The sequence below is a fragment of the Esox lucius genome, chromosome 15 (genome assembly GCF_011004845.1).
Source record: "Esox lucius isolate fEsoLuc1 chromosome 15, fEsoLuc1.pri, whole genome shotgun sequence".
In the NCBI taxonomy this organism is placed as follows: domain Eukaryota; kingdom Metazoa; phylum Chordata; class Actinopteri; order Esociformes; family Esocidae; genus Esox; species Esox lucius.
In genome coordinates this window covers 16219222-16242145 of record NC_047583.1, presented here as the reverse complement: position 1 = coordinate 16242145, position 22924 = coordinate 16219222, and the positions used below count along the sequence as shown (strand labels likewise).

The 22924-nt window shown below is 41.1% G+C and overlaps 1 protein-coding gene across 4 annotated transcripts in view; it reads right to left on the bottom strand.

Annotated features, from left to right (window-relative positions):
* ppm1aa (protein phosphatase, Mg2+/Mn2+ dependent, 1Aa) overlaps window positions 1-22830 on the bottom strand; it is a 46890-nt gene extending 24060 nt beyond the window's left edge. The window contains exons 1-7 of one of the 4 annotated variants that reach the window (XM_010878828.5): window positions 22508-22828; window positions 20655-21509; window positions 20307-20424; window positions 20098-20209; window positions 19869-19926; window positions 17512-17584; window positions 12877-14389 (exon numbers count right to left, since the gene is read on the bottom strand). In XM_010878828.5, the coding sequence (XP_010877130.1) occupies window positions 17546-17584; window positions 19869-19926; window positions 20098-20209; window positions 20307-20424; window positions 20655-21491 (1164 nt within the window). In that variant the 5' untranslated portion in view covers window positions 21492-21509; window positions 22508-22828 and the 3' untranslated portion in view covers window positions 12877-14389; window positions 17512-17545. Of the gene's footprint in view, window positions 1-12876; window positions 14390-17511; window positions 17585-19868; window positions 19927-20097; window positions 20210-20306; window positions 20425-20654; window positions 21510-22507 lie in introns of those variants that run through there. The other 3 variants (XM_010878829.5, XM_020054073.3, XM_010878830.4) reach the window with 3 other exon arrangements.
* Window positions 22831-22924: the final 94 nt, after the last annotated feature.

Sequence of the window (22924 nt, the reverse complement as noted above, 5' to 3'; positions counted from 1 at the left end):
ATTTTTACAAGACAGAGCAAGTTGTAACTATAGGTTTACACTGGAAAGCCAACAGTACATGGTTTCCATGTCCCAACACATCATGAATTCCTTACAGAATGTGACTGTCAAACTGCATCAGAACAAGGGTTATGCTAACAATGGATTTTGCCATTGCCATTTGCAGGGGGACAGTGGACAGAAGGGAGTCAGATATCAAAAGCCTGTCAGAAATCAATGTGACTCACACATACTGTAACTGCATAGAAAATAACAGGTGACCTGTGGGCCATATCTGACATTAATCCAGAACTTTCCAGTCAGTCAGGAGGAACGACAGGACACTATCGGGGCGGAGAGGAGAGAATTCTGATATAGGGTCTAACGAGGAAAGGTGCTGATGCTAATGAGTGCATCCATGGGCCCTTAACGAGACCGTCTCGTTTTGTGTCCTAATTTACAGTGAGCCGCGTCTCAGGGGTGCCGGATAATGAGCCGGGCTGGGATTCCCAGGGCAGGGGGTTGTGTAAGCACCTCACATGGGGGGTGCAAACCCCCGCAATGTGTGTGTGTGACAGAAACAGCGGTAGAAAGAGAAAGCAAGTGTGAGTAAGAGAGCGTGTGTCTACGTCTGAGGAGAGGGGGAGGACAAAAGGGTGAGAGCGGGGAAGGAGGGGAAGAGAACAGCTAGATGTCATCCCTGCCGGATGTGCACGTTGGTACAGTCCCATCAGTAAATCATGTTGGTAAACTCCCATCCGTGAATCGCAGCCGCCAAGTGAGAAAAGCTTGTGCTCCCTGTGACAAACTGACCTCGGGCTACAAGAACACTCAGGGATACAGGAAATGGAGGGAGAGAGCCCGGACACCTAACCTCACTGCTCCGACCAAATGCTCAGCCACTCCCAAAAACATTTATAGACTGCGATGAGTCTGGATCTGATTTCTTCTTCAGCGATTTCTAGATTTCCAACCCAACCTTTGTGAGTGGTCACAGAACCATACGGGTCGGGCCACAACATGTGGATTATGCCGCGTTTTGAACAACAGCAATTCACTTTGATAATCTGATTAGTTAATGACAAACAACTTCAACAATAGCAGACTGAAATACATAAAAATCATAGAGAAACCTAATTATTATGTGAGTCCTCATTGATGTTTACAGTTGTTTGCTTTAACCTTGATTTAATGCATTTCTATGAGATGTGGCCTATTTAAATATTTCAATAAGCAAAGGTCAGAATCTCTCCCTGTCCATAAAAACGACTTAGCAGCCAAGAGAAATGCTTATTCTTAGTGAGAATTTCTTACTGAGCTACAAATAGAAAATATTGTTGCACTGCTCTACAAACCCAACAAACAATTACAGGAGCTCAGTGACCTCGGTGTATAAAACCAATTGCAGAGTTTGCATTGAGCCTCACCACCCCCTCCTGTTTCTGCTGTGTCTGCATGGCTGCATTAGTCAGGCTCAAACGGGTTCCTGCCATGAGAAACAGAGCATGACATGTGCTAAACAATGCCAAGCCAGCTCCATTTGATGATGGCCGCTGCTGATGCGGCTGCTTTTTGATGTGGAGGAATATTAGGGCACTGTGATTCATTACAAGACGCAGGTGGCCTCAGATCTAATGAGTCAGCCACATTACACACACCTCCCATACACAAACCCAAAAGAACCAGAGGAAACCGGTACAGTTCATATATTCACCCAGTGGTGTATTATGGTCTCGTCTGAAATGTAAGCTAAAAAAGTCTGAGAATATTGATACAGGATTCTGAGGCATTAGCCATCAAATAGTTAAAACGCCACTCTGTAACCCCTACCTTTTTTCAGTGAGAATTTGTGGTCTTGCGCAGTTTTTCACATAGTTAATAACACTGCCCCCCTCTGGCTATATATCTGCCTGTCTGGTTTCATTGAGCTCTACCTTACTATTAATAAGGACATTGGTCATTCTAGTCACAGATCTGAAAACCGCTTTCCCCCCCCCCCCAGGTAATGGAGAGCCAAACAGGGAAAATTGAAAATGACCATGTTTATCTAATGTAAACTCAAGTAATTGTGAGGCATAGTGCCATTTACAGATTATATTTACATGGCTTATTCCACTGATTTGATGGCTTCTGAGAAACAATAACTTTCCCATAATTTTTACATTGATAAGGTGATAAGGACTAAAACAGTTGAACTAGCTAGCCTGCTTTTACTTACTACATATAAAATGGTAAATGTTTGTTTCCTAAAATAAATACATACATATTTTAGTGTCTGCCACATGGCACATTTGTTTAAATTGTCTAAGCATTTGAATCCTATTGGCAGCATATTGTGCAAATTGGTCTCAGCGCTAGCCAGAAGGTATGGGTCGATGTCAGACAAGAAATAAAACTTCCAACATTGTTACACAATTTGAACCTAAAATGTTAAAGGGACACAAGAGGCACATTTGTGGAATGACTCATAATACTACCAGATTATTAAAAAATAAGTCGCATATTTTCATGACACTATTTTTACTTTGGATGGGATCCCCGTGCTCGATTTCTCTGAAACAAGACAGACTGTATAATGGAGTATGCTTCATATTTACGAAATTAAAACCAGGGATCAAAGACAGCAGGACTCTGTTACCCTCCAACAGTAAAAATATTCATGAGGGGATCATAACAATCCAAATCATACCTGATCTATCAACTGCTTGGCACTGAGCAGCGTTTGAAAATCTGACCTTCTAACAGGGCTCATGACATTATGTTGACATTTAAAGTAATCCCTCCCACGGTTCCTAATCTCAGGTGCTGTGGACGGCGTTGGACCATCCCCCCAGCTGAACCTCCACAATAGAGGAAGAGAGAAGGCATATTCATAGAAGGGCCAATACGTCCACACTATAAGGTAAAGCCAACCTGTCATTTTGGTGAACTCCACTGGGTACAAATTCAGACACTCGTGCAGTCATGGGGACCAGTGTGAAGACTATAGTGATGCATTCCTTTGCTAAAGGATATTGCACAGTACCTTCTCATCATACCACTACTACTGTTATCACTACCACTAGTAACTTAAACTATTACTGCCAAGTACTACTTCATTCCGCAAGATAGGGCAAAACATCCAATATAAAAGGCAGCAAAATAATTAGGCCCATATGGCATCGGTTCTGTTGGCCATGTCTTACCGTTTAATACAGCAGCACAGTCCAATAGTGTTGACGGCACCAGTTGCTACGGTATAATCAGTTAGCAACGGTAATGTCTTTCGGTTAGGATCACTTCGAGGTGTTAACGCACGAATCCTTAACCAACGGTCTAAACAATAAACTGAAATGGCCACCCTAGCTGTCATACGAACAACGGACGCATGTGTGCAGTGGTGTAGGCTGACTGACGGTGGAGCCTTGTCCTTGGTCTTATGCTGTGGGGACAACGACCCTTCCCCGGGTTGCTTTGAAAGTTAATAATCATTGTGGTCACTAAGTACACGTTTAAAGCCTCAAGCGACAAAGGTCACAAGTTTCAAAACAAGTGGTTTCCATAAAATTTTTTTACATTTTTTCGTAAACAATAAGGTTAGTTAGCAACCACGTTGTCAAATTGTCAACAGGCTAGCTAGAAAGCAACAAGATATACCACATAACCATCTAAAAACTACTAGAGTACAGCATCCATATTAGGAACGTTATCATTCCTCCCCAGAAACTCTGTTCTTCCTCCCACTCAGTCATCACCCCTCCCTTGGTCAAGTATCCGCTCTCCCCTTATCAAACATCACCCCGATTAAGCTTTAGTCCTGACCAGGGGAGGACTGACGATTGACCAGGGGAGGACTGACGATTGACCAGGGGAGGACTGACGATTGACCAGGGGAGGACTGACGATTGACCAGGGGAGGACTGACGATTGACCAGGGGAGGGCTGACGATTGACCAGGGAAGGACTGATGATTGACCAGGGGAGGATTGACGATTGACCAGGGGAGGACTGACGATTGACAAGGGGAGGGCTGACGATGAACAAGGGGAGGACTGACGATTGAAAAGGGGAGGATTGACGATTGACCAGAGGAGGATTAAAATCGGGGTGATGTTAATGTTGTTAATCGGGGTGATGTTTGATAAGGGGAGAGCGGATACTTGACCAAGGGAGGGGTGACGTTTGACTGAGGGAGGGGTGATGACTGAGTAGGAGGAAGAACAGAGTTTCTGGGGAGGAATGATAACGTTCCTAATATGGATGCTGTACTAGAGGGTTAATAAATCGGATTTGACTTGAACAGTTAGAAATCAACTTTTTCACACTGCCTGTGGAGGTGGTTAAAAACACAGCTTGAAATATTTGATTTCTGACTGGAATACATTTTGGGATGGTAAGATTTAAGTTAAACACATTTAATGTTCATTATCATGCTATCACAGTCCTTGGAATAGATACCCAGTTTTGTGTTCCAAAAACATTAATATGTACTTGTTGTCTTACTGTTGTGCTATTGCAGGTAAATACAAATATATTTTATTAATAACTTGATCTGGTCTGACATTGAGTTATACATTTTGTAACAATTAATTGAACATATCAAGAGAGATGAAATGAGAAGAGCTATCAAAGGTAACAACCCATTTATTTAGTGATACATTCTGCAAACAAGAAATTTTATTTAAAACTTCAAAGGCTAAAAAATGAAAGAAATAAGGAAGGAAAGAAGGGGAGGAAATTCAAGAAAGGAAGAAAAAACTGCACCAATTCACAAGCAAGGAATGCAATTTGTTCAATCGACTTAACACAAATAGTACAATTTAGTTCAGGGAACAAAGCTTTTTAACATTTCTTTCCTTGGGAGCTAGAACATAATACAAAATATACAGTTATTGAACTTTGCAAAGTCAATCACAGAGGCCTCTGAGAAGCAGTTGAATCAATATAGACAATACTCATCTACAGCACTCTAAAGCTACTCTTGAATGTATTCATAAATATAGCAGACATGAATTGATTTCTAATGCTTTGTTAAAGTATGACATCATCTGCAGGAGTGAGCAATTAATAAGCTTGTAAGATTCCAAAAAGTAACAAAAGTATATGTATACCCAAACCAGAAATAGTTGAAAAGGTGAGAGAGAAGAACCCTAATTTGAAACCACTTAATTTGATCTATTTCTCAGTTACAATGAAGGTTTCCAATGAACAAGTACTTTAGGGGATTGAGTTAGATCAGGTAAGGCAAATCGGTGAGCTTATTAGTGAGCTGAAAAGGTCAGCAAAATCAGGTTCAGGTCCCAGATTTAAGGGATCACACAACCCACCACTGCTAAGTGTCACACAGTAACGCCATGACTGAGGTACATCAATATGGACAACATGGGCACAAGCATTGGCATCCATTTTAATCCAGGGATACTTCTGAACTGGAAGATTACTATTTCCAAGTAAACAACTATGTTATTTCCTAAAATACATACGTGACAAAGCTAATCATAGATCAGTGCATATTCGAGCAATGTCATTTAATTACACTAAAATACTCCTCAAACAGCTTACATTTCTATTACCCTGAACATTGTTACAATTCTAGATCTCTGAACTAGTTTAATATCACAAAGGGGGGGGGGGATTACACCACCTAGGGCTTAAGGGCATTCTTCAAATCTGGTCAAGGATTTTATAATTTACTAAAATAAGCTATCATTTGCAGTGAAAACATTTTGGCCTAATATATAAACATGGGTTTGTCAGATTCCGAAACAATTTAAATATGATAGAACCATCTCATGACTGCTCTCAAAGCCTAACTACAGAAAGGGTAGTTGGAACAAAAAAAGTTGTTTCTGAGGTATTGTAGTTTCATGTCATTTAGAATAAAGGAGACACTTGGTAATTGCTATGATATTGAACATGATGATTTCTTCCTTTATGTCAGTCTTGTACGGTACCAGTCCAGACTAGTCACTATCAGTTGATCAAAATAAAAAATAAAAGCCCATATAGATCCTAAACCAGCATTAGAGGCATACCCAATTTCTGTGGAAAACATGTGAAGGTTGACATGATTCAAGAATGGCATATGAATTTGTATAACTTTTTCAAACTGAGCTTAATTTAGATTTGTTTTATTGATCAATCGATCAATCTACTTTAACATTATAAAATAACTAACTAGGATATCCTAGTTGCATACTTTAAGTATTCACCCCTCATGTTTAGGCAAGCCTAAATGAGTACCAATCACACAGACTCATTGGGGGAAATAATTGGGAGTGGCATTTTTAAATGACTACCTTATTTCCTGTCTTTAATATTTAATACTTTATTTATTTAAAGTATTATTTAAGTACAGATACAAACACCTTAATGTAAGCCTCTTAATTAAGAGCAGTAATTGGCAGATTGATAATAATAAACATATCAACGTACTAAAGCACCCAAACAAAGATATAGTTGTGTTTATGAACAAAGCTGCAGACCGGACAATAAGAAACTTCACTGATGTTACCATGAGGCCACTGGCAATTTTACAGTTACAGTTAATATGCTGTGATAGAACTCTACAACATTGCAGTGACTTCACGTCGACCTGTGACACCAAGTGGAATTTAGGGCAAAGGTGATCTCAGTTGAACAGCACAGACAAAAGCACAGTGAACAGCAAGACCAACATGAACACTGTACAGATGGCTAGCCCTAAGCACCAGACTAGCAGAAGACTGTTCAACAACTCTGCTCAGCTGTCAGACAGTCATTTTAGAATTGCGTCAAATAAGGTCTGTATATTGTTCAGGCTTACCTCAGCTTTATGATAACTGTGTAAATCTCGTTAGGACAAGGGGACGTTTACCAACATGCTTGCTTCAATTAACTCTTAAAAAAAAGAATCTTTGCTTATATTTAACTAATATTGATAAGTCAACTTGTACTAGATATTTCTGCAGATATCAAAACAGAGAGGTGGTGTAAGACTATACAAAACACAGACCTTATTTGAAGTATCTAAAAATCCAGTATGGAAGAAAAGCTTGGTTTAAGACTGCAAAAAAGTAGTTTTCCAGTTCTGCAACAAGGTTTTATGGGGATTACGGCTCATAATATTTCAGTCAAATGTCAAGCTCATGGAACCAATGGCCTCTGAAAGTTCAGTGTGCCCAGTTGGGCAGTTGCAGATCAGGTTCCACCCTCCCATCACAAGCCAATAAGAGCAGGGAATCCCCAGGTGACCAAATGACCCAGATGTCTCTTGACATTAGTGAGCAGCAGAAACAGTCATTGCAACAGACAAAAGTGTCAGCTCTCTTTGCTCCAATCTTAAATGAGGCACATCAGGCCTATCAGGATCTGGAATCAGCGGAAGCCAATGCCTTTGACCACGAAGGAGGATCTGAAGTAGATCACCATTCAATCCTTTTGCCCTTGTCCAAAAGCAGCTAATTTTCAGGTCAAAGAAGAACAATGTAAAGTGTGGCCAAGGAACACCCAACTCATCTGACGAGCTAAGGCCTACCTACCCAGGGATGACATACCCGCTCACTAGTATCCAGTGCAGGTGGGTACCCATCACCTACTGGTTTTCTTGGACTGTGGCAGTGCTCATTACTGACATAGTCAAAATGGGTTCCTGTATGGTCTGAGGTCAATCTCGTGCGATCTACTGGGCGAAGTCTGGTGAAGGATACCAACATATCATGGAAGTTGTGCTGAAAGGGGTGTTGTACCAGGAGGGTAAGGACTGGGGTCCTGGTCTTCTTGGTACAAGTTAATTCCCTTTTACTCCAGACACCCACCTTAGTAACTGGAATGGGCTTCCTGTCCCACATATAAGGTGGAGTAGAACACAGTTTCATTTGTAAGTCAAAGCACCAAACTATGGGACAAAAGTACAGTGCCTTCGGAAAGTATTCAAATACCTTCACTTTCTTCACAGTTTCTACGCAGAGATGGGAGAACATGCCAGAAGGACAGCAATTGCTGCAGCACTCCATCAATTGGGCATGTATGGTCGAGTAGCCGGATGAAGGCATATAACATGCCACCTGAAGATTCTCTGGTCTGATGAGACCAAAATCAATTTATTAGACCTGGATGCCAAGCGACAGGTCAGACAAAAATTAGGTCTCTCTTATCACCTGCCTAATATGGTTCCTACAGTAAGGCATGTGTGGGGAGTACCTAAAAGGACGAATGCAAGAAACAGTAGGCATACCCAAGGACATTCAGAACTCATCACTGCAAAAACCACTTCAACAACGTTCTTAATATTTATGTACATCATTGTTTTTTTTGTTTCTATGAACTGGCATACATTTAAAAAAAAGTGTTAACATCTTGTCATTATGAGGCTAATTAAGAAGTCTAACACAAAATGTGGAGAAAGCAAAGGGGTGCGAATACTTTCTGAAGGTACTATATGAGCATATTTTCTGGGATGCCAGTTAACCCTGGAGACACAGACAATGGGCCCTTGCAGTGGAACCATACAACCTTGGTCTGCCATTGCAGTTAGACACTGAAATCTATGGGAACACTAACGCATTCCATTCTCTCTTCTCTGCCAATACCTCCAGGACGGAGTTGTGCACCAGCACCATGGACAGAGCCCCCCCACATCAGCACAAGACAGGTGTGTTCAGTTCAGCACCATAACAAGTATCAAGCTAGCTAGCAGAAGACTGCTCCACTTGGCTTTGCTCACCCAATACACCTTTTGCAGAATTACTAATCAGCACACATGCAGGACATTTCCTAATGAACCAACTGTCAGAAATGGGGTTACCACACCTTATTATCCCAACATAACCTCAAACAGAGTGAAAATAACAACATAAAAAAAAACATTAAAACATGCATCACATACAATGCCATGAAAACTGATTTGCCCCACCAGATTTTAGCTTTTTGCTTGCAAATATTTTACCTCGACACAGGTCATAACTTTGTGTGTAATATACAGAGGCAGTCCAGGGGAGAAAAAATGCCTTAAAATGTGGTACTTGTTTTGTTGTGCAAAATAATCATCCATCTTCAGGTGTGAAAGGTTATTGCCCACCCCCCCCCCCCCCCCACCCTCCCACCCAACTGTTTACTCAATCCAACAAAGCATTATTAGTGTCAAGTGTTTGAATATCTTGGTAAACTGATTTGGGACAGCCTTGATCAACAGAAACTAACTTTGGCCATTGCCATCAGATGACAGTTGTCAGCACAAGTTCTAAAGCAAAATCATGCCACGATCAAATAAACTCCAACCCAAAATTTGTATTGATGCATATCAGTCCGGAAAGGTTTACAAAGCCATTTCTAACAGTCTCTGGGGCTCCACCAAACCAAAGTCAAAGCCATATTGTCAAAATGGAGATTTGGTACAGTGAATCTCTCCAGGAGAGGCTAATATTCCAAAATCTTAAGATGAAGATTTAAACTGTTCTAGATCAACCCAAGGACAACATCTAGAGATCCACAAGGTCTCCACCATCAGCAAGACACTCGGCAAAAATGTAATCAATGAAAGAGCAGCAAGGCGGTAAACAATGCTCATTAAAAAAAAGACATGACCATCTCAAGTTAGGCAGAAAGCCTAGATGATCCTCAAGAATTCTTGAAAAATGTTCTGTGAACAAAAGAGTTATGGAAGTTTTGGGGCTTCATGGGCCCTGGTACATTGCATGGTGGCACTCATTTTGGGCGATGCTTTTCTGCATCAGGACCTGGACATTGAAGGAACAACGAAATCCGCTTTGTTTCTGAGAATTCAACAAGAGAACGTCAGGCCATCAGCTCTGCATTAACAAGCTGGTCTTCAGGATATTGTGTAAACAGCAGGGGCATTGATTACCATACTGGGGGTCTGGGGTCAATTGTTTTCTGTAGAACAGCGAACAGACAGTCACTTCTGTTTAATACTTTCTTTAGGGACAACAAATGATGATAAATCTTGAGGATTACATTTTTGACAGCAATGGTTAGCTTACAAACTTGAATAAACTCTGACTATACTGTAGTATATCTGAAGACTTTAAAATACATTCGTAATCCATCTACAAACCTAAACATCAATAGTATGCACTCATTTCATTGTTGGTGTCCCATTAAATGAGTGAAACATTTGCATTGTACAGAGCCATGAGTGACCACCCAAGACTGGGTGCTGCTTGAACTCCTCATTCATTTTGTCAGGCTTACTTGCGCTGTTCAATAACTTTGTAACAAAGAAAACAGTATGAATAAATAGTTCAGTGATAACACGTTTCGCAGACTGAGCTTAGTTCAATTATCGCTTGATTTTTCATCGCAGCTTCTAATGTTCGAGTGGAGCAAAACAGCACCGCGCCACCTCAGACAAAAGAAAATCCTGCTGTCGCGCTGTAGATTCAGCAAATGTATATTGGCCGCTTTAGAATAGCAGTGCGAGAAATTCAAATAAGCACCAACATTGTGTTGTTTACTCAAGTCCCATTGAGCTAATAGTTGTCACTTGAGTATCTCAACAATGAAAGCCAAAAATATGGACAAATAAATCAAACGGAGGCAAACACTTTCACGGCACTGTATGCAGGAAGGTATTAAATACTGAAAAAACATGGCAAGGTATTCTCTTTTGGCTTAAATGCAAAGATTGTTTTGGATTAAGCCTACAAAACAGATCCCTGAGTAACCAACTCCTTATTTTCAAACATGATGGTGGCGGCAACATGGTATGGGTGTGCTTACCATCAACACGTATTGGGGAGTTCAAGATTAAAAAGAAACCAGGTGAAGCTAAACACCAGTAAAATCCTAGAATTCACCTTTCAATAAACAAAACAAAAAACACTAATCTTGACTAGCTGCTTAAACATCAATGGAGTTACATTGCTGTCTAGGCAACACCTTGACAGGACCTAGATTTTATATATTTTTTTAGGAATAATGGGCATATGTTTCACAATTAAGGAGCGCAAACCTTAGACCGAACTAAGACTCAACTATAATTGCTGCCAAAAAAATTCTAACTGACTAAGAGGGGTGAATACTTTACTGTTGGGTTGTATTTTTCCATTTGTCAATTCCAATGTCCTCCACTTGAATAAACACATTGTTCAGAACACTGGAGAAAAAAAAGATATCGATTTCAATCCCACTTTGATGTGCAACAAATAATTATTTGTTTAAAACCAAGAGGGTGAATGAATACTTACTGTATTTCCACTGTACATGGTGTGGAAAAAAGAAAGCTATAACCTACCTTCAATCCAGAACTCTTTAAAAATAAGCACTTCAATATAAAACTGTTTCAAAATCAGCTAAAGATAAAAGCTATTAATTTCTCTAATAAAACATACTTCCAGTCTAGGATTAAAAAATACAAATATTGAAAGTAAATGATAAATCTGCAAGTTTAAAATAGGCTAAGATATTCCTTGATTGCTCAATGTAGGCAATTATAAATGAAAAACATGATATACATACTGTAATATTTTATGTAGAAAATATTTTAGCTTATGAGGACACCAGATTAACATATCTGCAAACCTCTAGGGTAGTTCCTAAACAACTATTCACAGACACAAAGAAACAGCTAGCCAGTCTGGTATGGTGTTGAGGCCCCCGCACTCCTAAAACTGGATCCCTCTTACACAAAATCACAGTGGGGAAAGAAAACCATAATTTTTTTCTCCCAATTTAACATTTCTTTCTCATTTTGGAAACATGACACGGATACCGGTCTCAATATTAATTAATATTAAAATGAAGCATACTACAATCTCAACAATGCCTACATACTCACTTCATCTAATTCATTAACTAGTGACCAAAAAAATGTGAGTTTTAAAATCCTATATAAAAGATGGAATTATTTTACTAATGTGTACCCTTCAACATTAAATGTTGATGTGATTGACATTTCAGCGGTTTAAGGCCACATCAACTCTCTGTACGGCAAGTCCAAACAACTCATACTCGTCCAATTCACTGCTTCTTGGACGGACAAAAAAACTTCAGGGGTAAAATCGAAAATGATGTAATTCTTAAATTTCTTAACAACTGCAAGTATGAATAAAACAAAATAAAAGTGGCATATCAAACCATCTGGACGCCCTGTGTATCTTGGGGTGAAATTCCTTAGACAATGTGGTAGTTTGCGGTCTGAAGTTACATCATTAGATTGTCAGTTGGTTAGAGTGATCGTCTTAAATTCAGTACATGACCCTGTTTGGACAAACAGGACATAGCATCCATAATCCTGAGCCAAGCACAGGGAAATTAAGGACACATTTACCTACACTGTTCTATTATGATTAAACATACAATAACGAAAGGATCTTGCTCACTGTTCATCTAACTCAAGCAACATTATTTATTCCTTGAAAGGTCTGAAAATATATATACACATACATAAATTGCAACAATGCATTTTAGACAATGGAAGAAAATGCATCTAAGATAAAATAATTTCTCTCCACGAAATACATCTATGTGTTAAATACAGATTTAGTTTGTGGCAATTATTTTCTTAAAAGGGAAAAATTAACTGCAAATCAAATCAATCAATTATACACTATAGCAGCAAACTGTATTGTGCTCTGGCTCCTGGTGCAGTGGCTGAGGTCTTTACACAGAGTCACCCAAGCCACACAGAGTAAGAACAATGTAGTCTAGGATAGATCACTGCATTTAGTGGGTTTGTTCTTGGTTGAATATAGAAAATAATAAAAATACAATTAAAAACAAAACACCACTTGGAAATTGTAAAAATAAGATTGGTTCACTCTGCTGACTGACAAAGGTAACTAAAGTTTCTAAAAAATAAGCACTTATAAAATCTGATAATCAGATGTAATGTGAACTCTAAATCTTAAAACTTCACTTGGCATGGGCTGTGAAAAAGCTTAAATATGCTTTTGTATTCCAAACCAGTGATTCTGGGCATCTGAGACATTGTGTTTATTCGAAGTAAATAATAAAATGCTCATAACACATTAAAATGTGTAAACAAGTCAAGGTACAGACTACCATTTTACTGCTTGTCAGCAGAGAAGGTAAATATGTCACTGAAAATTACAAAGTGGTTGCGGCAGATGTCATTTTGAAGTCCAAATAGCAATAAGACAACAATCCTTCGACTGTCATAAAGGGTTATCCAAAGCTTGAGGGAGAGGGTAGTGAGAGGTTGTATACAAACTGGGTACAGAATGTAGGAGTAATGGAGAAACATTTGCCTCAATCTCCAGGCCATGTAGTTTGCAATCTTCACCACCATAGCAAAATTAGCTAGTTGGCCAGCTACAGATAGACCTACCTCTACACTAGGGCTACTCAACTGCGGTCCTGGAGGGCAAAACACTTCTTGTTTTCATCCTGTTCTTCTAACCAGGGACTTGGAGAGACTAAGGAGATCAGGTAAGTGCAATTAACTACTAGGTAGAAACTGAAACCAGATGGTGTTTTTTGGCCCTGCAGGAGCCAAGTTGAATATCCCTGCTCAACACAAACATGTGCGCACACACATACACACAAGCAGGTTTGCACACACGCAATCCAACACAGCAAGTGATAACATGTGTCAGGTGAGCTTATCTTAATTTGCATCTAGATACTGCTTTGTTGTGTTATGTTTACTGGAGATGAACGCAATGAATGACCATGTTACACTTCACCATAATTACTACAGCGTGTAGAGAAAAAAAAAATGATAAGAAAAATGTAATTATTAGGAAATAAATGGTTTGATTTAGAGAGCTTACTGTGCTGTGAACCTATACAATTTACCCGTTTCTTCAAGGAGCAAAGACAAACTAAAAAAAGAAAAATAGCAGGAGGATAATATCACCTGGAGGACAAACAGTAATATTCACTGAATAGACATTTGTTGGAACTCCAGAAGAGCAGGAAAAAGGCAGATAGTGCATAAAGGTTCTCTTTTTCATTTCTTTCATTTTTTAACTTAAACTCAAGCTGCATTAAATACAGGCTGTTTGTACAGGAGAATTGCACTTCACAAAAACAGAAATATACAAACACAAGAAAATGTGAATCAAATTAATTACAGCAACAAAACAGCTGTTTTTTTTTTGTTTTTTTCCTTTTTTTAAGAACCTGTTGAACACACTAGTTATGGTTTAGGTGAAGGGGGGGGGGGTTGACTTAAATGAACATAAAGGTGAGACAAAATGAAGGAATCCTGAACTCCAGAGCGGACTGGTGCTGCACTATCCTGGGTGTAGGGGTGTGTGCATCTCCTCCTCCTCCTCCTCCTCCTCCTCCTGCTCGTCATCCTACCATATTCCCTTATTTAATGGATTTAATGGAACACTCAGAGAGGTGTGGAGACAGACTGCTGAACGGAGCTGCTGTGGGTCTTGAGAGGGTAGCGGTTTGTAAACTCTGTGCTGTGTTAGTGGTAGGGGCTGCTTTACCACATGTCATCTGTGGACGCTGAGTCCTTGAAGGAGGAAAGGAAGGAAAAAACCCTTCAGAAAGTGGGTTTACATCCCAGGGGTCTCAATTTCAACTCCTGGACATGTTCAAGAGGGTTGACCTTTGCACCAAAAATTATTTTGTAATGCAGACTGGTTACGAACCTCGACAAGAGTAAATACATAGCAAGTTCAAGAAATTGTCCAATAAATAAATTTGAGTAGCTCTTTTGGGGGAATTGAGATTGAGATCCCTGGTATAAATAGCAATTTCTTGAAGTCTTCACTTTAACCAAATCAATTTCTTCCAGTGCTAGAATTTAGTTTAATACTGTCAAACATGGTGCTTATATTGGTAACAACATCAGAATTCGATGCTGATCACAGAAAGAAAAATTGTTTCAACCCCCCACCCAAGAAAAAACACAAAAAGCAGAGTTCTTGTTTTCTTTCAAAAGTAGCCCTTTTCTATTTTGTTTTAAAAACACCAATTTCTTTCACAGAAAGTCAGGAAACAATATATTTTTCTCAAGTCGCAGGAGTTAACCATAATCATGATAATGTTTGGATATGAAAGATTGTTGTTATTAATAACTCTTAACAATTCGATTAAACCCATTTCTGAGATCCACCTGTTGTAGAAATACTGAATATTAGCCTCATGAATGGAACTTCAGGAATCAAGTATTTAAGATAAATATTATGCAACAGAGACAAAATAAAAGTCTAGAATTGCCCTGCCAGTGGTCACAGCCGCACAGATCAGAATGCATCTTTGACCATCACACACATCACCTTTGGATAACGATAACTGTCATTCCATGAAAATGGGAATGAGGTACCACTATGGGGATTAGTGATCCCAAATAAAATCCCATCTGATAAGGCACAGTAGGTGCAAAGCAGCCAGGAGTCCTACCTCCCATGCTAAACTAACCCAGCTAAGACCTGCGGAGTTCAGAAACCCTTGCAATTGCAACTCAAACAGCACCTCCTTCACTCCCGGCTGAAGTTTAGAGCCAAAACTTAAGGTTCCCTTTCGGTCGGTGACTTGGGTGCCACAGGGAGACATATAGTGTGGATAATCCAGAGAGTCTGAACACTGAGGGTACGAGGCAACACGCCAAAACAAGAAGGGCGTCAGTCTTACATGCAAGACTGCAAGGCAACAAAAGCAAAAAGAGGTGCCAAAAGTCAGTCAAGGCACAGTTCAACCTGGGAGCCACTGATTACAAACAAAGGGCAGGAGGGATGGACCGAAAGCATGTGGAATTCAACAGTCCACAAAAACAACAGTCCACAAGATAAAGCCATATCAGGCTTCATCCGGCCGTGAAAGGCTTGAATGAGGCAATACACAACGTTACAAGCACGACCTAGCATTGGCAAAATTCCTACATGTTAAGCTAAGACGGCTGTCCGAAAATATGAAACGTGGAAAAAGAACAGCCCCAACCCAAAACTCTTAATAAAACCAGCCTGCCACTTAAATGCAGAAGGACCTCGCGGACCATGGGAGGGCAAACTGTTTGGCTCAGGGGCCAAACACGGACGGCTGCATTTGTTTTGTAATTTGTTCATTATAAATGATTTGCAGGCCAGAACATTGCAATAATTACAACATTCACACAGTAGGTCCATTATAACATCTAAATAATTTAAATTCAGATGTATAAGAATGGGCTGGTGAGTTGTGTTTTACTTCCCCTCAAAACTATTTTATCATCTACCGTGGGCCAGAGGGAATTGCTTTGCAGGCCGAATTCCGCCCGCGGGCCTTAGTTTGCCCCCCCCCTCTCGTAGAGGGAACTGTATTGGCCTTTACCTCTGAAACATCAACCCACTTGGGGCTAGACCCTCCAGTCTCACCCTCAGAACCAAGGGAACCAACAACTGGGTAGGGTTGGTAAGGATGTGTCATCTAGGAGAACCAGCTACTCAAGGGCCTGGAGATGTCAAAAATAGATAGGCACCAGGGCCATGCCCGAGGGCTGGACCCAGTCCAAGAGGGAAACCCACCTAGAGCCCGGGCCCAGAACCACAGGTGTAACTCTAGGCATCCCACCTTCTGCTTGAGACACAGCAATTCGTGCAGATCCGGCAGACGCCCTACACACAGGCCACACTCCAGAAACCACAACTCCATAGGCTAGCAGGAAGTGAACTCTATCCAGCAGGAACTACATCTTAAGGAGGACAGCCACTGCCACTGGTGTGTGAACATGTCTACCCTCACTGAGCCGCTGTTGCAGTCGTCCCCGTCCCCCCCCCGTAACGGAGGTGTCCATGGTTACAATGTTACGAATAGAGACTCGACCCAATGGAACCCCCTGTATGAGGCACAAGAGGTACACCGAGAGTAAACGAAGAAGGTGGTGTGATGGGTTCAGGCATTCGGCCAGCAGCAGACCTCCCGCAATCAATATGGAAAAGGGGCGGGAAAACCGGGAGATGCCAGAAGTTTTAGGCACCGCCACAAAACAAAACTTGAGACATTTGCTGCATGTGGGGTAGAATGACCATGGATATAACCTCCAAACCGATTGACATAAACCAGTCGATGGGCTGAAATGACTGCATTAGTAAAGCACCGTGTGCAGCCAATAAATACTTCAGTCCAAAAGGGGACACAACATCGTGCCCATCTTGGTTGTACCAACCACTGGGCACAACATGCACCGCCTCAACCGGCAGTAATGAAGCAATTACCGGCCTAAGCACGGGAACTGCAGAACTGTCCCGGGACGGACAATGAAATAGGGATGATTGTGAGACAAACTGAAGTCTGTACACATGTGCCACTGACACAAGGGTCTTAGCAGGGACTGCACACACCGGTCACTGGTCGGCGAGAGGCCGCCGGGCCGATACTGAGAAAGGAAAGTGGGTTCGCACATTTCACTTCTACTGAGACAAGTTTGGGATGCTATACAGCGCCTTTGGAAAGTATTCAGATTTCTCCAAAGTCTGTGGCATTACAGACTTAAATTAGAATTGATTGCATTACATTTTTTGTCTTCCATTTCCGCACAAAATCCTATAATAACAAAGCAAAACAGGTTTTTAGAAATAAATGTAGATTTGTTAAGGGAAAACCCCCTGAAATATCAAATGTACATAAGTGTTCAGACCCTTTGCCATAACACACCAACTTGAACGCAGATGTAACCTGAGTCCTTTGATCATCCTTGAGATGTCTCTAAAACTTGATTGGAGATCACCTGTGGTAAATTCAATTGATTAGACATGATTTAGAAAGGCACACCTGTCCATGTAAAGTTCCCACCCTTCACAGTGCATGTCAGATCAAAAATTAAGCCATGAGGTCAAAGGTACTCTCCGAAGACCTCTGAAATAGAATCGTGTTGTGGCACAGATCTGGGAAGGTTATAAAAAAAACATCTATAGGACTGAAATCTCCTAGGAACAGGGTCCATCACTGTGAAATGCAAAAAGTTTCTCCACAATTTCTGCAACACTACATCAACCAGGCTTAAAATGGTACAGTGGCTAGATGGACGTTACTCCTGAGGGGAAAAAAGACATTTGACATGCCCAGAAAGGAACGCAACATTTCGGACACCAGGAAGTGGCAGCTGTACCAACCACTGAGCCCTCAGTACACCACTGAGCCCTCAGTACACCACTGAGCCCTCAGTACACCACTGAGCCCTCAGTACACCACTGAGCCCTCAGTACACCACTGAGCCCTCAGTACACCACTGAGCCCTCAGTACACCACTGAGCCCTCAGTACACCACTGAGCCCTCAGTACACCACTGAGCCCTCAGTACACCACTGAGCCCTCAGTACACCACTGAGCCCTCAGTACACCACTGAGCCCTGAGTACACCACTGAGGCCTCAGTACACCACTGAGCCCTCAGTACACCACTGAGGCCTCAGTACACCACTGAGCCCTCAGTACACCACTGAGCCCTCAGTACACCACTGAGGCCTCAGTACACCACTGAGCCCTCAGTACACCACTGAGCCCTCAGTACACCACTGAGCCCTCAGTACACCACTGAGCCCTCAGTACACCACTGAGCCCCCACTTTGGGAAAAACACATGACGCCCACTTTAGCAGCACCTCAGCAAACACAGACCTCAGCATGGGGACTGCAGCACTACGGACAAACAATGCCTTGCTCTGGTCTGATCAGACCAAAATCAAACTTAGGCCTCAACAGCAAGTACTACGCCTGGCGAAAACAAAGACAATCTTTCAGCATGACAATGACCTAGAGCACACAGCCAAGACAATGCTGAATTTCTACAAAGTACTGAATAAAGACTGAATACTTAAGTATTAGATGTTTTTCATTTTCAATTAATCAGCACAGCAAGTTCTAAAAACATTAACATATAAGGTATGGCAACTTCTAGACAGGTGTGTGTCTTTTCTAAATTATGTCCAATTCATCAATTTGTCACAGGTAGACTCAAATCAAGTTCTCAAGAATGATCAAAGGACAAAGGATGCATTCAAGTTTCATGGCAATGGGTCTGAATTCTTATGGCCATTAAATATCAGTTTTTAATTCTCAATAAATTGGCACACATTTCTAAAAACTTGCTTTGTTATTAAGTGGTATTGTGTGTACATGATGGCAAAAAAACATTTATTTAATCAATTATACATTTAGTATACAACATAAAAATGTCTTAAAGACAAAATATGGAGAAAGTTAAGGGGGCTGAGTAGTTTCTGAAGGCATTGTAAGAGTACATAAATGGGGAATTAACTTAAGTTTCTCAACAAAAGGCACACAAACTAGGTCACCTGTGTACTAAATGTTATTTGAAATATTTTTTGGTCACTGATATGAAAAAGGGGGCATGTGGTTTGGAAACTATACCTATACTATAAGTGATCATAGCAATGGTTATTGGCCTTTCTGAATGCAAAAATATAGTGATGGCATTGTAGGTCACCCAGAACCAGAGGTGGGCAAGGATGAGAGCTGAAACTCCAGTACAGTAGATCTTTTTTTTTATATATATAACTTAGGTTAGCAAAGCCGAAGAAAAAAAAAAAAAAATACAAAAAATAAACTGCAATTAATCAAACATAATTTAGGTCTATGAAACCAAACCAGCACTAGCAATTTTATGAGCTGAAAAATGTTTTGGTATCTTTAAATCAATGGCAGTATCAATTCTGGAGTGAACTAAACAATACATAAACTATATCTTGTGGGAAGAACATAATGCATTCCTGAATACAATGGTATGACAATGAGCAATGACTAATGACTACATATTGTCTTGTAGGGTGGGGGGGGGGGGGGTCAAGATTGCAAAAGGTTATTAATAAGTTTCATCTTCCTAATTTCAGTTTTTAGAAAAGTATGAAAGTTAGAAAATTAATAGAAAAATTTATGTAATCGTATTTTTCCATCTACATACAAACTTATGTGCACCAACACACTTATAGAAACACATATACATTCAAATTAACAAGCTTTTGTGAGTGGACAGCAGTCGTCAGGAGATACTTACTGTGTCGTCACTTCGGTAAGGGTTGAGTTTGTTGTACACTGCTTCAACAACGCTTCGTCTAGGACACACAAAAGTGAAGTTACCATGCAGGTAGTGCATAAAAATATCATTTGTTTTCCCCCTCAAAGAGAAACCTTACCCTACCAAACGTGCTTCTCAATTACGCTAGTATTTAAATGTCCCCAAAATCATTATGATGGCTGAGATACAGTTGAAAGAGTTCACTAACTTGCTTGCCAGCTCTCCCCCAGGGGGGAGGTTAGGGATGCTCTCAGATGCTAACGTCCGCATCACATGGACCAGGTCTGGAACCACTTCTTCCCCCTGGTTCTTTATGATCTCTGAAAGTATAGTAGAACCACAACAACAACCATATTAAATTAATGACATGGTTCTTACTTGACCTAGGTTACTATACAGTAAATTTAGAATTTGCACCTTCTACTCTGTTCTCTAGGTACTTATCCAGCTCGGCCTCCCTTTTCACAGCTTCTGGATTCACCTTAGGAGCCCCTGGAAAGCAGATCAGCACAACACTCATATTGTCTCGACTCCCCTGTTCAGAGTGTGAGAGAGACAGTAAGAGATTAATACAGATCAAGTGAAATGTTCACATTGGTTTTAGCATATTCAAGTAATGCAAAAGGTATACAGCCTCATGAAAACACCCTCATGAAACAAAATGTGAAGATTGAAATCTGCATATTACTCTATGCCTGTGTGGTAACACCCATACAAATGCTTAACTCTTACTGATTCTGCAAACAATAACCTGACAGGTCTCACCTTGTACAAACAGGTGTCAACCACTTCATTGCAGACTCTCTCCAGGTCATCTGTAACCTCAAGCCTGGACCTGACAAAATCACACAGTTCCTCGTTGGCCATGACATCCCAGATACCATCGCAGGCCAGGACGATGAACTCATCTTCTGCCTCAGACCTTTCAATGGCATACACCTCAGGCTCTGGTGAAACCAGCTGCTCCGTGGGGCCCTTGCCATGCACGCACTTGTAGTCAAAGTCTCCAAGGGCCCGCGATACAGCCAGAGAGCCGTTCACCCGCTGGATCATGACAGAGCCACCCGCGTTCTGGATCCTCTCCTTCTCCAGTGGGTTGCTAGGCTTGTGGTCCTGTGTGAAGAAGTGCACAGCCCCTCCACGGCTAAGAAGACCCCGGGAGTCTCCACAGTTGATGAAGTAGACATGGCCCGGAGAAATCATAACCCCTACTGCAGTGGATCCACTGCGGTCCACACCATGCTTCTTCTCAGAGATGGTCCGCATGTGTTCATCAATCTGCAAGAAACCTGTGCGGATGCCCGTCTTCACACTCTCTACGTTGGGCTCTGGATCCAGAGCACTCTGGAAGTCAGGGTTGCTGGTGATGTGCTCCAACAGGTGCTCACAGCAGTATTTGGCCACCTGGGAGCCAGCATGCCCATCATAGACAGCAAAGAAGGACCAAGGGTCAAGCCCGTGAGGTAGGCCAATGACTGCCGTGTGTGCATCCTCCATCTCCACCCGCCAGCCCTGCATGCTGCTTAGACCATAAGTCAGACTGTTCCCCTCACCATGAGCATTGTGCTTCTCCATCTTTGGTTTGTCCAAAAACGCCCCCATTGTGTCCCCCTTTAAAAACTTAGAAACAGGAATAAAACAAAAAAAAAATGTAAATTCAATTTAGGAAGGTTGACAGTTTGGTCTGTATAAACGTAAATCTATCATTCTGCTTAACAACATACTGTTTACCAAATTAAACCCAACATATCAACCAACCTTACTTAGTTAAAATTGTTATTTAAGGCAGATGACGCAGCTGCAATACTTTATTTTAGGGCAAAAAATATAAGTTCGCGGAGTACTTGATCTCATACGTTGCACCCTCTTTGGGGTAAAAATAGGTAAAGATTTATTTTTAAATGTTGGTCACTGAATCTGCGGGTTATAACCAAACAATATTCACCACGCAAATAACGTACAATACAGTAGTAGGTTAACATTAGCAACGAATTGATTTGGTGTTACCTACCTAGCCAGGTAGCTAACTTAGATCCCACGGTAGCTAGTTACGGTATTCAGGTGTTGTTGTTGTTCAACAGTGAGGCTAAAATGTTGCTAGCAACGCTACAATGCAATGTACCTACTACTAACTAGCTTTCTGGTTTTAGTGTCGTTAAAATAACTTTGATTAGGTAACTTCAACTAGCTAAATAAGTTAGCCGGTGATGTTAGCTTAATAGCTTGGTCAAATCCTACTACCTAGCTAGTTTAGCCATTATCCATACAGGTGCGTTAATGGTACAGTCAGGGCAAGTTACATTTAAAGAATAAACAGATTAGATGACCACAAAAGAAGAACGAACAATGTTTTTGACAACGACGACTAACGACCGTTTGTTAAACTAGCTGTCTGAGTAACTAGCTTAAATTCTCCCGTGGCAACTTGAGTACCAAAATAAACAAACAGCTGCGTCGTTTTGGGCCTCGTTGGTCCCATAGCATTGACAGGCCTAGCTATATACTACCCCACCACGGCCTATCCTAATCGCGCAGTCCCCACTGAGTATAGCAAATCAGCATTGTTAATGGACAATCAGAGATACAGTTTCTTACAGGCACATGGCACTGTGACTTACCAAAATCCGCAAGACCTTTTTTGAAGATGCAAAAACAGCGACAGAAGCTGCGACAGAGGCTGTGACCGCACCAGAAATTCAGAACAGAGGGAGTTTGCGGGTAAGTTAACGTTAGCTAAGTAGCAATCACCTCTCAATGCATCAATCTGTGAAAGTGCGGAACTCCCTGGTCTGAGTAAAGAAGGGATGCATTACTTTATCTAACTTAACGATGTAAAGTGTAATTAAAATGTCCCTCCTGTTAAGTTTTAGGCCGGAGCTGTTAAGGCCAAATAGTGTCAAGTCAAAAGCCCCAGCCTCTTCACTTGACAGCTTGACAGCCTGCAAGCTACAGTTCAACCAAACAGAACTCGGAAAAGACCCGGATGTTGCAGGTTGCGTACTTGCAAGCATTACATCATCCTGATGTCGAGGTAG